The sequence below is a fragment of the Athene noctua genome, chromosome 2, assembly GCF_965140245.1.
Source record: "Athene noctua chromosome 2, bAthNoc1.hap1.1, whole genome shotgun sequence".
NCBI lineage: Eukaryota > Metazoa > Chordata > Aves > Strigiformes > Strigidae > Athene > Athene noctua.
In genome coordinates, this window is record NC_134038.1 from 72,575,547 (window position 1) to 72,592,006 (window position 16,460).

Below are 16,460 nucleotides of genomic sequence, written 5' to 3' on the forward strand. Positions count from 1 at the left end.
TCTTGGCATATAACTGAATATTACTAGATCACCACAAAAATATGAAAAGGCAGTATAATGAATAACAGAGCCAAGTTTAGAACAGTGGGTCACATTAAGTGTCAGAAGGCGAATGGTGATAACCTGGATTGTTAAAAGAGAGGTGGTATTAAAAATATTTGGTGGTGGAAGATGGGAAGGCTTGTAAAGCAAATTTCCTTGCAACTGTTCGAGTTTAAAGACACTAATAACTTTAAGCACTTCTGAGACCTTAAGGAGAATGCTTCTACTATGTAAAAAAATAAAACAAAATAACCCCCCGAAAACTTAAATAGAAATGGGTTAATTTCACCAGAGTTCCTTATATTGATAGAGACAGCACTTACATGAAGTAGTATTTAGATGATTAGAAATATCTTGGTACCACTAAGATTTTTCCTTGAATACATTTGTACTTTGGTGGAATGAGATGCTCTTTTTAAATTGCTTAATGTAGAGGGTGGAGAAATTATACCATAGTTATACCATAAAATGAAAAGGTGAAAAAATGGTGTTTAAATTCAAAAGCTAAGCAATGAACCAGGTTGTGAACGCTTGTAACATTTTGTTCAGTTATGTGAGCCTGGGAATCCGAGTACTGTCTCTTCTTAAGATTTTTCATTTAATGCCTTGCTTGTTCTGTTGCATCTTTTTTTTTAATTCTGTTTTTGTCTGCAGGTCATTTTCTGCTTCTGGAGATGTCTGGAATTTCTTACTATGCAGCCTTTCTCTCCTTTTGCTCACAACTTTCTAGTAGCAGTCCTCCTTTAGATTTTTCTTTCTTGCCTCTTTTTAACCTAATGTAATTACACCTGTGTTATAGACTGTAGCACCTCCTGACGTCACCTTTGCAATGAGGGTACACTCAGTTATTTTAGAAGATACTACTTAAACATTCATTTTTAAATAGTAGCAGGTTAGAATGCCATTTCAGGTATGTTAACCTTGTAAAATGCAAGTTTGCCCTGTTTTGCAGAGCAGCAGTTTGTGTACTTGCCATGAATTGCGTTTCATCATACAAAACTTCAACCTGTGAGTTAGGTGCTGGCACTTGCACTGTATTTTCTCCTTTTTTGTATGTTTGCACTTTATCTTTAGTAGAAAGATTATTAGATCATTCTTCAAGAGAATAAATCCCATATTTGCCACATGGTGGTGCCAGAAGGTAAGTCAATCCAATGTCAGCAAATTGTTGCATGAGCTCTTCATGAACAAGAATATAAATGATTACACAAGTGGCTTACAGATGACAGGGCCTTGTGGAACTTTGATAAATGCCTCGTGGATATTAAAAGTTAACCTTTTCAGCTACATATGTCATTTTACATGTCTCCAAATAGACAATGAAGTGAATTTTTCGAGGATGCGGGAATTATTGTGGTTTCGATGTATGGCAGTAAATAATAAATCTAGTTTGGAGCACAGTCGTTCATAATGTAAAAAAGCTTTATTAAAAGTACACTTGAACATAATGATGGGGACTTCAGTATCAAATGTTGCTATAAATACAACATGATTGGAGGAATACTGTTAGCATTTTCACAGAAAGTTATTTTACTGTGTAAGTAGAATTTTTAACACCAGCTAATTTTTGATCTGCATGTGATGTTCACTGTTACTAAGTTCTGATTTTAAAAAAGTTAGGGATAAATTAGAATTATGTGATTCTGTTGCTAATAGTTTCACTTTGTTTTCCTTTAGAACCATAGTTTTCAGTATTTGGGGATGCAGCATAATTTTTTTAGAAGTTTGTTTATCAGTAGTTCTTGGCAGGACTGGGTTGTGAGACCTTCCAGTCTCTGATTGCTACATTGAATAATTATGATCCTTTAAGCTGATGTATCTTGTAGTGATGCTTTTGTGACTGATACGTTTGCATCAATATTCCAGTAAAATTAGTTGTAATACAAATCTTTGTTTATTATGAGAACTAACTTCTTAGTTCTGATGTTAATCTTCTAAAGCTACTAGCAGATTTACTTGCTTCTTTTCAGTGATGAGAGCATAAATAATTTGAGTGGTGTAACATTTTGTTGCATAACAAAAGAATATCATGATTATTTCATGACTATTAAAAACCTATTAGCTTCCAAGTAAAGTTTCATATGTATCATGCTTTTTTGCTTTTACATTCCTGATTGTGATGATTCACAGGTTTTGCATGTATACTCAGTAAGTGAGGGAGAGCAGTGCCATTGCAGAATTGGTACCATAAGCCTTATGCAAAAGTGTCTGAACTTTATTTCATGGCAAGTAAATGAACATGAGCTTTTATTTCTGTAACTGTAATGACTAGACATTTCTAATGTTGTTGAGAAGCTCTTTACTTTCCAGTGGATATATGTTAGGAGTGTTGGAGAAAAGCTGTTTGTGGTAGCAAAATGCTTCTTTTTTGGGGAAAAAAACTTGTAAATATTTGTTATGTTTGATTTTGAGGAGCAGTATGGATTTTTCTGAAGCTTTGTGTGATCATCTTCAAGCCAAGATAAAAAGCTGATCTCATAATAATAGTTTTGATGTTTAAAAGCAAAATTAATCAGTAATTGTATTTCAGTTGAAGGTTTAAACGAACACTTCTTTACTGTGAAATTATGCATGATCTCCTGTCAGTTCTTAAAGGAAAGATAGCACTTTAACAGTTTAGAAAGCCTAAAACTTAAGAATTGAGGCTGAAAACTTATGTATATCATACTGTCAAGTTCTGAATCTGGTATTTTATGTGTAGTCATCTGGCATGGTATATGTGTGAAGATGTGATAAATCCCCTGTACTGGATTCATGAAATGGCACCTGCTTATCCCAGGCATTGCTTAAGTCTTTTAGCTGCATAATTGGGTAGTGCACAGGCACCTTTCTTCTGCAGCCATCTAAATTTCGTGTGGATAAGCATGGTTGTAAAGCAAGTGAGATTAGTACCACTTGAAAATTCTGAAAGTGATTTGTAATGGGAAATAAAACTCAAGAATCTTTTTATCTCTTTTTCATAGGTCTTTCAGAATGGAATAGATGAGTAGTCTTGTGATGCTCCTCTGAAATCTCTAATATTTAATTTCCTTCTTATGTTTACAGTTTGGGCACTTAAAAAGCTCGTGGTGCATTTTGGAGTTTTGAACTTCATGGCAAACCATTGCAAAAGTTGGTGGCAACTTGCTGAAAATTTTGTGAAGGAGCGTCAGGAAGCTCTTGCTCCAAGGCCCATCAGAGGTCTCGGAAGAGTCATGCTAAAGCTTGACAGTAAGGTATTTCTACTTATTCCCTTAAGCAACCTGACAGTTTGTTTTATTCTCTGTTCACTGTATGCTGAGATGCTTTAATTCTAAAATAAATGTCTGTCACTAATGGACATGTCTCTCATGTAAAAATATATCGTTTTATGGTGTATTTTAAACCATGTCTCTTCTGTCACTATTCACACTTAAGCACACATTTAAACTTTGTTAAATTATTACATGCAAAGCTTGACAGAAGTAATTTTTAAAATGTTTAGTTAGCTTTAGAAGATTCCTTATCTAAGCAAGACAAACATCAAGGTTCAGTTATCTTACCTGATTACAAATATTTTGAAGTTCAATTTAATGAGATTTAATCTGAAGGATGAGACGTTCCTACTTCTGTTGTGAAAACTTGGTTTTAAAAGCAGGCCATTTTACTCTGTAAGCAGGGCCTGAGCTATTTTGAACACATTTGTTTGCGCTGTGTGGAAGTATAGTTGTTGAATAGAGTGGCATGGTGGTACAAAAGGGAGGCTTCCCTCTGTAAGAGAAGAGATACGTGGAATAAGGTATTCAGGAAGTACATCAGCCATCTAATAAGACTTCTGTGCTCCCATCCCTTCTCCTCCACTCAAAATGTGCCCACATTTGCATTGCAAATTGCAGAGTTGGAAATCTCAATAAAATTTATGAATATTCCTCCATTCAGAGTTGTAAGTTTTGACTTAACCCGATAGATTATTTTGTTTGTAATAGCTGTGCCAGTCTGTAAGAATGTGCTTTCTGTAACTGTGTTGTTGAAGTATTCTCTGCTTTAGAAAAAGCCGTTACCTCAGAGTTTCTGTAACTGAAGAGCTGAACCCTGTAAGTACATTTGTCAGAGCATCTGTACGTTGGCAGATCCATCTGCAGTTTATAGCTCTGAATTCCTACGGGAAAAGGAAGAGCTTAAGCCCAGATCTAATGGGTAAATGGATGTCAAAAGGTCAACAAAAGCATTAAGATGGCTGTAGGAAGTAAGTAATGTTTTCACAGAGTTCTCTGAAGAATGTTGTGAAAAAAGTTGTCTTTCAGAATACAGCTATGAACAGGATAAAGGGGTTTTCCAAAGGTAGTGGAAAGTATGAACATGTTAGGGTAAAAGCTTGTATTATCCAAAGCTTTTCATTAAAAGCTTTTGTTTTGAAAGTAAGACTCTCTAAACAGAATGTACAGTATGTACTGTATCTCATGAGTTGTCAAGTTTAGTCTCCTTGTATTGCATAACTATATGGTATAGTATCCTTCCTAATTCTACTAAGTCTTTTCTTAAGTAGGGCTTTTGTTGTAACGTGCAGCAGAACTTCCCACTCTTCAGCTTAAATGTATTTAAGATCAATTTATATTGATGTTCTTGTCTAAGTAAAAGAACGATGTTGGCACAACTCATTTCTCTATCCACCTCACCCCTCTCCCAACCCCCCCATTTTTTAGCTGACAGGCATATTCCTTCTGAATCTGTGCTGTGTGTATTAAAGCAATTCAAGATCTCTTAGCTGTTATAAGAAGGTCACTTGATACTCTGCATGGTTCTGTTGTTCTTATATGTACCTATTCTAATTACAGTTTACCTGGCTTTATCATGGGCAGCTGGAATTATATGTGGTCTTCCAATGCTTAGCACACTACTGCTTTCATATCTTTTACGTTCTACCGGATATGCTTATTCTGTGCATTGTAGGATCATAGATGTGTCTTAATTCTGAGAATTTGGGAAGCAATGCCATAGGACACTTGCGACATTTGTGGGGACGGGGAAAGGAGAGGAATGAAAACCATATCCTTTCAAGTTTTTTTTAGAAAGGATGAATGAGCTGTATTTAAGTTGAATTACCAAACATTTTTGGCTTCAGTGTTGAAGAGGAAATAAATATATGCAAACACAAAACAGAAATTCATGGTGTAAATAGTTACAGCTTACCTTTTATGTGTGTGTGTGAGAGACCAAGACTGAAGAATCATTTCCTTTGCGATGAAACATCTAATTTCTTAATATTTTATTCCTGCTTTCTTTTCCTGGGAGCTGAAGCTCCTTAGTGAATTTTGTTGTGGTTGGTTGGTTGGTTTTTATATACTCAGTTAATTGAAGGCTGGATCTCAGCATCAGGAGGTAGCAGGGCTCTTAGCCGAGTACAACAAGCTACTGACATGGTCTGTTTCACAGAGATACCTAGTGGTACTACTTGGTCTTTCTAAAGTGGTATGCCCGATTAGGAAATAGTTCCAGTTTTTGGTAGAAGGTAGTGAGGATGAGGAACATGTCTTAAACTAGCATGGTTTTTTCTTCCAAACAAAGTTTAGGAGGCTAGTGTAGATTGTCTGGAAAATAACCTACTGGGAGAAGTTACGGGAGGGTACTGCTAATGCATGCAAATCTTTGAGTTTTACTGATTATGTCTGTTTCTTAAAGAAAAGCAGTAAGAATGCTGCTCTTCTTTCCCACTGCTTGCCAACCTCTGGTTATCTTGGAAATGCAGACAAATTGCAACTTAAGGGAAGTTCTGATCAAGAGGAAAGAAAGTAGGGCATTGCTTTTAATTTTCTTTATAAACAGTAGGTCAAGCTGTGCCTGTATGTACAGGCCTGCTTTAAATATGGACTATGGAAATAGGATGTCCTGTCCTGTTTTCTTTAGTCCCTGGTTTTGCATTTGCCCCACGGAGCCAACAGGCACAGCAATTCAGATATGAGAGTCTTCCTGGAGGAAAGAGTAGGGTGGTTTCTGCTGTCATCTGTTAAGTCATCTTAAAACTTAATAGATACAGCATCACGCATATTCTTATCAACAGTCAAAACCTAATAATTTGCTTCACTTTTTTTTTTTTTAACAGAAGACTTACCTTTTAATATGGTGACTGTAGTTTTATTTTGATTAGAGTTTGCAAGGGAGTTCAGCATAGGCAGTCGCTCAACTGCATGCTCTAGGCTTCCAGTAATCATAATGGGCTAGTATTTTGCATTCATGCTTTCTGGTAGACTTGAGTGAGTCATACAGTTAGATGCTTTTTCTAGGTATAGTGTACTGGAATTTTACATATGGAGGACTGTAATAGATTGTTTGGACTTTGCGTCCAAAGGTTTGGTTCTTCTGGTACTATTTAGCATGTAGTTAAAGTAAGCATGGAATCTCTACCAGTGCATATATTATTCTAGGAGATACTTTCATTGACATGTAAAATCTTACATAAATAGTTTTCCAATAAAATGCTGGAAAAGTGGTTGGAGCCTTACTAGTTTTGGATGACTTGAAGATTAGAATTAAGTTGTAATCTATTTTTAAAGGTAAATTGGCTACATTTGTATAACTACTTAAACAATCAGTATTGGTGAGATAGCCACCAAAGTTAGGAGGGTAAAGCCTCCCAGATATTGTCTTAAACATTAATTAAAAAATGATTGTTATTTGATGTTATTTCCTAGTTCTTGTATTTATCATCCAGTTCCAGGAGGCTGAAATTGCAGAAGAATACCAAAGACTTCCTTTCACATTTGTTGAAATCTCAGGCTAACAATAGGGCTCTAACTTTTGTTGTATTGGAGTTGCAAATTTGAGAAATGCAGCCATGAGATTTACATATTTTCCAAAATGAACCTAATATATAGTGGATTTTAATATGCAGAAGTGAAAGGCAAAAGTATTTTATTGGATCAGTAAGCAACTATACCTTTTTTCAGTGATAAATTATTCCATAGGTGAAGAGGTAAAATGGAAAATTTTACAGTGTCAATTCAAAGCTTTTGAAGTTTTGTCATTGCTTTTCATTACTCTCATTCTTTCCATGAGTAGTAAAAGTGGGTGCTTTGTCACGTATTGTCATGTTTCCTGATGTTCGTGTTTCTTTGTAAATATGCTTCTTTCTTCTGATGTAACTTAAGTAACATTCTGAGATTTTAAAATTTGAAAAGTTCTTACATTTTGTTTTCATTGGGAGCTGATAGAATTTTTGGCAACTGGTGAAAACCCTAGATTTATTGAGCATTCAATGATCTGGTTTTCAGGAAGAAACGAACTTCTCTTACTTGATCTTAACCTATAACACAGGTGAATAATACTAAAGCTTTTCACTGTTGTGATTGTGCTGCTAACTGATTACTAATGGCTAAGGATTAAGAGTATAGTCCTACATAAACTAGTTCCTAAAATGGGTGTACTTGACCACTATGGATGAGAATTAGTAAGGAGAAGTAACTGTAGTACAAAAGGAGAAATTGACTGTTGAGAAGTGCTAAGTGTTCTGCACAACCAGTAAAATTATATGAAATCCATGACTATATGATCTACAATTTGCTGTTCTGTGTATATCAGATTTAATTATGTATTTGATGTTGTGCCACTGAATGTGAATGTTGTAATATGAGTGTGATACTAAAAAAAAATATAAAATTTAATAATAGTTGACATAATAGGAGTGTTTTCAAATACATAGGAAACTACCTGAATGAGGGTATTAATGCACTAAACAGTATCTCATGTTAAGTTTTGGTGTTTCAGTAAAGTGCCCTTCTCAGAGTACTTTTACAGGTCCTGCTCTGAAATATTAGCTCTCAGTATAATTAAACTGGAATTGCCCAGATTATGCTGATAGCTCTGTTAATATCATTAAAGTTGCTCTTACTTGTTATATCCCTCTTTGTTTCAAAAAGTGCATGTTAATAGTAAAATCTAGATTCTTGCATTAGAAGTTATGATCTTTTCTTCCTGTCGCAATTTACCTTTGTGTCTGGAACAATTTCATTTTCATTCTGTGGATGACTTTGCCTGCCTCTCGTTGCTTTTTTTTCCCCCCCTTTATTACTGCATTTTTCAATAATTTTCCACTGTGTTCTTGTCTTTTTTTTCCCTTTTCTTCCATCTCCCCCTGCCACTGACAAGCTGTGGCACTGGCTTAATAAGAAGGTAAATAAACAGAAAAATTGTGATTCCAATTAATGGATTCTGTGGTTCTGGGGAGGTGTTTTTTTTGTTGGTTTTTTGTTGTTTTTTCAGCATGAACACTATTTAACATGCCTTGCTTCTTAGTTTTCTCTCCCGAGTGTCTCTCTTCCAGCTCTTGATATAAGCTACTGAAGGTCATATAATTCTACCTGATCTCTTGTCTTCTACTAAAATGAATGCACATAGTTAAATGTTTTGTACAACAGAATATTGCATTTGCTTCCAAGTGGTAGTTTGATTTAGTGGCACTTCTGTTTCAGAACAGTTGATCTCCACCTGTTCCCCACCTGTACGCATAACAAAACCAGTTCACTCCGAGGCTAGAGAGCTATTCTCTGCTCAGGGAAAGCATCAGTTAACTGAATTAACACGGGAGTGTTGAGGATGAAGCACAGTTGTAAAGCTAAGAATGTACGTGCTTGCAAATAGTGTGTTGACTGACTTAAGTCAGTGCTGTTAATCTTTTACTTTTAAAGGGTCAAACTAGCCTGTATACTCGATGGTTGGTATTCAGCATGGCAGGAGTGACATGAGAATACTCACCCTCACAGAACTGATTTAATGACAGTCTTAAGGGAAGTGAGGGCCAGTTTAAAAAAAAAAAAAAAAAAAAAAGAAAAAGATTAAAGCAGTTGGTATAGCTGAAATATTTTTTCTTTTGTGGGCTGTGTGATGTGTTTATATGAAAAATTTACCTCAGTTCTCATGGTTCATCTTAGTCAACTAGGGTTAACTGTTATTCTTTGAGGAACTGTCATCCCAAGATAAGTTAAAACTGATTCATTCCAAGTTTGGCCTTGTGTGTCTGAAATCTGTACAACTACTCAGTGCATTGATACCTCTCTGGGATTTGGGCAGTGTCAGTACTTCAGACAAGCACAGAGCTGGAGGGGGATACTTGTAGCATGTGTACATCTGCAGGACCTCAGAGTTTTAAAGGTGAAAATCTATGTGATAAAACTTATGAAAACCAAGTAATTAAGTGAAAGAGAAAAAATCAAATACCATGTCTGGAAATGGGTTACACTTCCAGAAACAACTTTTATCTTCGCTTACAATTTCAGTATCATTGGAAGAGTCAGAAAGGTTACTGTGATTTTTATAAACAAGAGCCCATCCTTTCCCTTCAGTAGCTATTACAATGGAAACCATAGATCTGCCTTGCATGTTGTGAAAAAAACCCTGAAATACTGTCGTTGTGAATTCTGTTGAAATTCTGAGTACAGTAGAACAGAGTACAGTATGGAGGCCATGGGGGCACTGGCACAACTCTCTAAAAGAAATGGGGCTGCACAGCTGGTACCTGGTCTGGGTGGCAGAGGAGCTATAATGAATTTATAAAATTTGATCTTCAATATTTAATCACTGTACTCAGGGTTATACAAAATCACAGAATCATCTAGGTTGGAAAAGACCTTGAAGATCATCCAGTCCAACCATTAACCTAACATTAAGAGTTCCCAACAACGGGGGGCTTTCTGTGTTTCTGAACAGGAGAGTAGAGTTGCTTGCTTTGTTTTGATTATAGTCGTCCACTAAGAGGGGAATTTTTTAATGTTCTTTTGCCCTTGAATATAGGTCAGTTGTTTTAAAATTATATTTTTATTTCCTGAATTTGAAATGTTTGTATTATGTGAGTGACTTGTAATTAGTAAATATGTGCAACTATAACCCTTCATAAACATTTTTTTATTGGGTATTGGTTTATTAGCATAGTTCAGGTCAAGAGCTGAGTTCAGTGAGACACAGGTTAAAGTTTAGTTTCAGTTACTTTTTTTCTGGCTCTGTCATTTGCTTGTTTGAAAATTCATGTAGATCAGTTTTTTCCTTAATATTGATAGGTCACAAAAATAATTTCACTGTAATTGCTTTGAACTCTAAAATGTCTGAATTTTATTTTCAGTTTAGTGATTTGCATTATTGGGCAAAACCCTGTGGATATAGTTTCTTAACAGAGGGGTTTTTTTATAGTTCCTAGAAACTGTTTTTGAAAACTGCTGTTTTACTTTACAGTTTCATGGGATCCTTGAAAGTCCTATAGTGTTACCTGCAATGCTGACTCCTGTGCACGAGCAAGTAGTAATAATCTTGTAATCCAAATTTTTTAAAAAAGTACAGAAATACTGTGCAAACCTGTATCAGATTCTTCCAGGTTTGTTTTGTTGGGTTGTTTGTTTATTTTTTTTTTCGTTACATTTAAAAAAAAAAAATCATACTGTACCAAAGGCAAGGAAAGGAGGAGACTTGTAATACAGAGCACTGGTTGCCCTGTCTTTTGAAGGGAAGTACTTGTGAGAGTACCAAGATAAATTTCTGATAATCCACCAAGGAACTAAATATACACCACCTAGAGATTGGCAGAGTTTTAAATAATGGTTGACTTTGTCTGCTAGTGACAAACTTTTTTTTCCTGTTCCGAGAGCTTTTGTTAAAGAGCTGCTTGAAACTTTTTTTTTCAAACGAGAATAAGTGTATAATCGTATAGTTTAACACAGTATATGCAGTCCAAAATACAGAATAGATTCAGTTGAACTAGCATGATTTGTTCTTTGTAACATTGTTTATGACATGAGTCCTTAGAAAGAATCAATAAACTCTGCTGTTGCTGTTAGAGGGACACTGGTAAAAGTAGACTTGAGACCTCATATAGACTGTTCTCTATCTTTTCTAACTTAACTACTTATCTGACTCATTTCAATATAACCCTGAGATGTGTTGTAATTACAAGCTTCCCCTTATTCTCATCAGATGATATTTAAGATGATATCCTCAAATATTAACTGAACTAAAGGGAAATGTCATCAAGTTAAGAAATATCTTGGAAAAAATCCTGATAGATAGTGAAGCTGTTTAAAGGGAAAAAAAAAAAAAAAAAAAAAAAAAAGAGGAGGCCCTCTTTGGTAATTTTATGTAGATTTAATTGAAAATGAAGTAGATGTCCAGGAATGCTTCACTGTGTAGGTAATGCAGTAAATAAAACATACTAGAAAAACTAGTGTTCTGATGGCTATGCAGTGTGAAACATTCATTCATTCATAGATGATGTATCATACTGCCTAACAGGGAGAACCTATCTAGATAGTAGGGTTCCTGATTGTTAAGTATGAACTGTAGTTCTGTTACAGCTCAGTATAGTATGGTTTGTATCATCACCCAGAAGTTGAAAGCACTTGCAAATTACTGAGAAACATTTTAACAGAACACAACTCATCTTGAAAACTTTTTTTTTGCAGTGAGCTAAATTAAAAAAAAGTTCATACCTTTCCCTTCAAAACTGTGAGAATTAAGGATAGTTTATATGGACAGTCAATGAAAAATCAGTAACCTTTCAAGTTTGGTTTTACAAGTGTGACCTTCTGTAGCTTAGGAGCCTGGCTTTCCTTTGCGTCATTTTGGATGTTGTGGCAGCATAAGCTTCCCGCCATTGACTAACGATTAGATTAGAAGCTTGGAACTGAATTTAAAACTTCTTGATCTCTGACTAATGATTAGTGTTTAGTCAGTATGTGTTTGTCTTTGTGTGCATGCCCATGGTTTACAGGAAGGATGTAAAGGGAGGTCTGACAGGGTTGGGCTAAGAATGAAGTCTGGATCTGAATCAGTGGTAAGTACAAGCACACAGGGATTTAACAGTCTAGTTTACCTGCAGTAACAGCACCTATGCATTATTTAGCATGAGTGTGCAAAGGTGAGTGCTTCCTAAGGAAGAGTGTGGGTAAATGTAGAGGAAGGAAGGGAGACTTACTAGCAAGGAAATTAGAGGAGAAGGAGTAAATATAGCCCTAAATGAATGTTGTGTATCTGCTTTTACTTCTACAATACTCAGTCCAACTCAGTCTTCTACTGTGATATGTCTGTACCAGTTGCATAACTTGGATCTCCTTAAGACTTGTGTGAGAGATGTAATTGTACTACCTGTAGGCATACCTGAGCTGGCTTTCATCTAGCTTGCTTGGGCTATCTGCCTAAGTAAATAAACACAAGGTGGGCTTGCCTGTGCTGGTACAACATTAGTGCTGCCATTACTTTACTAGCTAGACTAAAGGTAATTCAGGCTTTACATATGCTGCAGCTGCACCTCAGTGGCAGTGTAGACGTACTCCAACCCATAGTAAGGAATGTCAAGAAAAGAACCCCTGTTTGTAATGTTCAGAGACAGTCCTCGTCCTGATTTTTTGGAGCTGGATCTTGCAGTAGTTTTCCCCCATGGTAAAACATCTAAAGCATCCAGTGTTGGATAATACCATGCACACAGTCACTGAGGTAGTACCTCCTATTTCTTGGGTTCAGTGAGACCGATTAAGGTGCTATGTCTAAGACCAGCTAATGGATTTCTTTTATATCTAACTTAGAAAGTAAATAGCAATTAGTTTGAACTTTGTTAACTAAGAAACAACAGGGGTGGCTTTAATTTTTAATAGCTTTATTTCGAAGCCCATGCTATAAAATTTCCATCCCCTGGCCATCCAGTGTTTTTCAGTTATATTTTTGATTTCTGACCTTTAAACCAGGGACTTTAATTTCTTGCTTCTTTTACATAATCCTTAGATGTATGTGAGGCTTGGAAGGGCACAGCGAATCCTGTTTTCAGTCTTATTTCCAAAGAGGTAATGGCCCCATGTAGAGACTACTCAGAGTTTTTTCAGAAAGCTGCAGTACTGCTGCAGGTGGGTAACTTCCTTCTAGCACTGTCAAGGCATTTCTGGTGGCTGAAATATTTCAAGAATGCTGAAAAATGTTAAAAATATCTAAGACAAAAGATTTTGCAGATTCCTTCAGGTTCTCTGAATTCCTTTCTGCGGGTCATAATACAGAGCAGATTTTGTTATAAAAACTTGCTGACTCAACACCTTGTTTCTTTTAAAAGGATTTTGCTTTCTTCAGTTTTCTTAATAATTTTGAACAGCAGTTCTAAAAAGCTGAATATAATCTTTGTGTTAATTTAGATCAGACAAGGAGTTGGTTGTAAAAGAACTTGAAGTTTAAAAGTAATTATTTAATGCGTATTAACTGCTCAGATGCTACAGAATGAGCACCAAAAAAAATCCTTGTATTTTTGCAATAGGAGATGTAACTTCAGTGTTAACCAATTCAATCATCACAAAGTAGTCTCTAGAAGTTAGTTATTCCAGGGCCAATTTCATATGCAGGGATAGGGTAAATAATGAAGAAAGAAATAATGTTAACCATCACCAAGCATATCAGTTTTGTAAGATCTCCAACTTAAAAGTTATCAGCCTAATCGCTGAATTTGTAACTTGTACTCATTGGAAATACTTTCATCTACTACACACGTTCTCCTTAAAGCACATATTTTACAGGTGTCCTGCTGCTGCTTTTTCCTGCAGTAATGCGAGATGGAGTAGAAATAGCTTTGGTATATGAACTATAGAAGCAAGAAAAATGCATTTGGTCATACTTGCGTGGACTTTCACAGTCAGTTTGTGGATGAGACGAAGCTCAGCTTGCAGTGTTCTAGAGCACTCTGCATAGTCGCGTTGCTGAGCAATTTTATTGTTTTGAATGACATTATCAGAATTTCTCTAATCTTAAAGTGGTATCACTATTTGTTTGTGGACATGTATAGAATGGGCCTTTCCGTAAACCAGCGGAACAACATACCCTCCTGTTTCCTGTATCAGCAGGTTTAGCTGATGCATGTTTAATGCTGAGCATCCTTTCGAGATTGAAAGTGGATAGAAATAGTCAGCACTGAATAATTGGCCTGATGTCCGGTAATGTAGAAAACCTCCATCCCCATTTCAGTTCAGACGATGATGAGCTGCTTTAAAAATCTGGTTACTTGCAGAAATACCTCATTTGTCATTTTCATGACTATTAGCTATTCAAATTTGAAAGTCATGGTTGTACTTTACAGTAGACCTTGATAGCTTCCAAGTCCTATGAAGATAGTATCTGTAAGTTTCTAAGTTGCTGAAGGACAAGAAACAAAGACAAATTTCTAGGTTGATAGCTGACATGAATGCTAGCTGCTTTAGGTTAGTAAGTAAATGTTGAATTATTGCTTGCTTTGCAGACAGCTTGCTGTGTCTTGTGGTAATGTGTAAATGTCTTTGCAAATCATATGTCATACCATGAGCTTAACCATGCTAACATTGCTTGTTAATTGTTCATTTCCAAGCTTGGGCATAAATGCTGTTTGATTAGAGCTTGATTTTTGCACTGTGATTGTACATAAAGATAATACTGTCATATAGCATATAGCATTGCTTTCATTAAAGATTGATTTATATGCTATGATTTGTTTTTTCTTTTTTCTGCACAGATTATCGTGTGGTTGGAGAAAATGCTAGATAAAATAATCAGCATTTTCATAATATTTTTGCTAGTGATAGGAACACTTCTGCTAGCCCTCCTCCTTACTGCAAAGGTAAAGTGCGCTAAAGAATGTAATCATAGAGCTCATTTTAAATGTGGAAAGTTACAGATATTTATGCAAAATTGTGTAGCTTAAAGAATTTTTTGAAAAATTTAGCAACTAAATGCTCCGTAGTTGAACTCGCTACCATTCCAAGACATGTATAAAAATCTCTATTTGTATTTCTGTGTTTATTTACATATATGACAAAACTAATAGAGACATTTAGAAATAAGAAATTTATTCCAGTAAAAGAATTATTAGCTTATATATTACAGTAACAGGATTTGTTTTGCATCTGGTTACACTTTTGTGAAGAGCAGAGCCACTTAAAATCTTTTTGCTTTAATTTATATTGCACCAGAAACATAGTTGCAAAATGCTTAAGGTGTATTTGTCAATTTGTATAATTGCCTCTAACCTAGTGGTATCCTGTTCTGAGTTTAAATGTGCTAATATTCATGATCAGATGGTCTCTGAAATTAATTTTTGGTTGTTGGTTTTTTTTTTGTCACCAGAAGAGGTCACTCATGTACTTTTTTCTTTTTTTTTTTTTTTAATGGAGCTGTGTTCACACTTGAAACAGTCCATGGAGATTAAATGTTTGACTTGAATACAGTGACAGTACAAAAATCAATGCGTTCTGATCTCCTTTTTCCAAAATGTAGAATTAGATAATGTTGAGTACTTAAAATTAAAAGCTTTAAAAGTTGTGCAAGCATTCCCGCCTAAAGCTTCCTTATATTCATTAAAAGAACATCAAGATATTTATAAAAGGTGTCTTTTATCATTCTTAATAAAGAATTAATTTGGTGAGGCACTTTATAGCATGGCTAGTTATGTTAGAGCTGAACTGTCATTAATTTTTACACTACTTTGATCCATGGCTTATATCTGAAACTGTGCTTTGTATTTTAGTACTTTCCTTGACAGCACTGCTGTATTGTTGTTTTTTTTCCACTGATGAGATAAGGTTTAAATTTCCATTTGCTATTACTAGTCACAAAGTGTGTGACCAAAATTGTCAGAAGAGACTGATGTTTATGGTATTGACTGCTTTTTTGGGTTAATAGCACTTAATTCTTCATAATTGGTTGTCTGTGTTGGAAGAATTATTATTTAAGTGTACAAAGTGGTCACTACTCCCACTCCCCACCCCCTACCCCCCTCCCAAAAAAAGAGAAAGAATGAAAGAATGTAGGAAGAGTTCTAGTATGCATTACATAACATTTCTCCTCTTTATATTTAATTTAGGTACATCAAGAGAGTGTTCACATGATTCAAGTCACAAGCAGCTTGATCAATGAGACAGTAGCCAGTCACCCAGAATGGGCAAAGTAAGAACGATGAAGTTAAGCAAATAGTATAGGGTGGATGAACAAGCTTCCGGGTGCTCTTAAGCAGAGTTTTTAATTCAAAAAATCCCCTAGGTGAACAGAAATGGAAGTGACTGTTGCAGGCAGATGTAAAAGCTAAACTCTCAGACAGCAGTAGTGTTTATGCATTACTCTGGAGGATTGTCAGTGTGGTACCTCATTGAGGACTGTTTGGACTTTGGTGGAGCAGGACACTGCATAAACTTCTCTAGTTACAGTTTTGGAGGAAAAACTTACATAGTGCAGAGAATGAGGAGGTCAATATTCTTTTCCCTTTTACCTGCAAAAGAAAAGTAATGGTAAAGAATGCTTTCTGTAGAAGGTTGTGAGATAAGAGCTGAATTTTTTTTTTCAATTGGAAAGCTGGCTGCAGAATGCCTTTGAGGGAATAAAAGTTGAAGAAAATGTTTTTGGAGTGAACTGAAGAAGAGTTCAAGGGTGGAAAAAATGGTGAATGTGGGAGAGTTTGGTATGGATCAGTTTAAAAGGGTTGTTCCTGT

At 35.6% G+C, this 16,460-nt stretch overlaps 1 protein-coding gene across 5 annotated transcripts in view; it reads left to right on the forward strand.

Moving 5' to 3' along the window:
- Positions 1–16,460, forward strand: part of TMEM245 (transmembrane protein 245) — a 122,468-nt gene that overhangs the window by 21,390 nt on the left and 84,618 nt on the right. For 2 of the 5 annotated variants that reach the window (XM_074899420.1, XM_074899424.1), the window contains exons 6-9: positions 3,088–3,257; positions 8,143–8,166; positions 14,492–14,596; positions 15,839–15,921. In XM_074899420.1, the coding sequence (XP_074755521.1) occupies positions 3,088–3,257; positions 8,143–8,166; positions 14,492–14,596; positions 15,839–15,921 (382 nt within the window). The remainder of the gene's footprint in view (positions 1–3,087; positions 3,258–8,142; positions 8,167–14,491; positions 14,597–15,838; positions 15,922–16,460) is intronic. The other 3 variants (XM_074899422.1, XM_074899421.1, XM_074899423.1) reach the window with 3 other exon arrangements.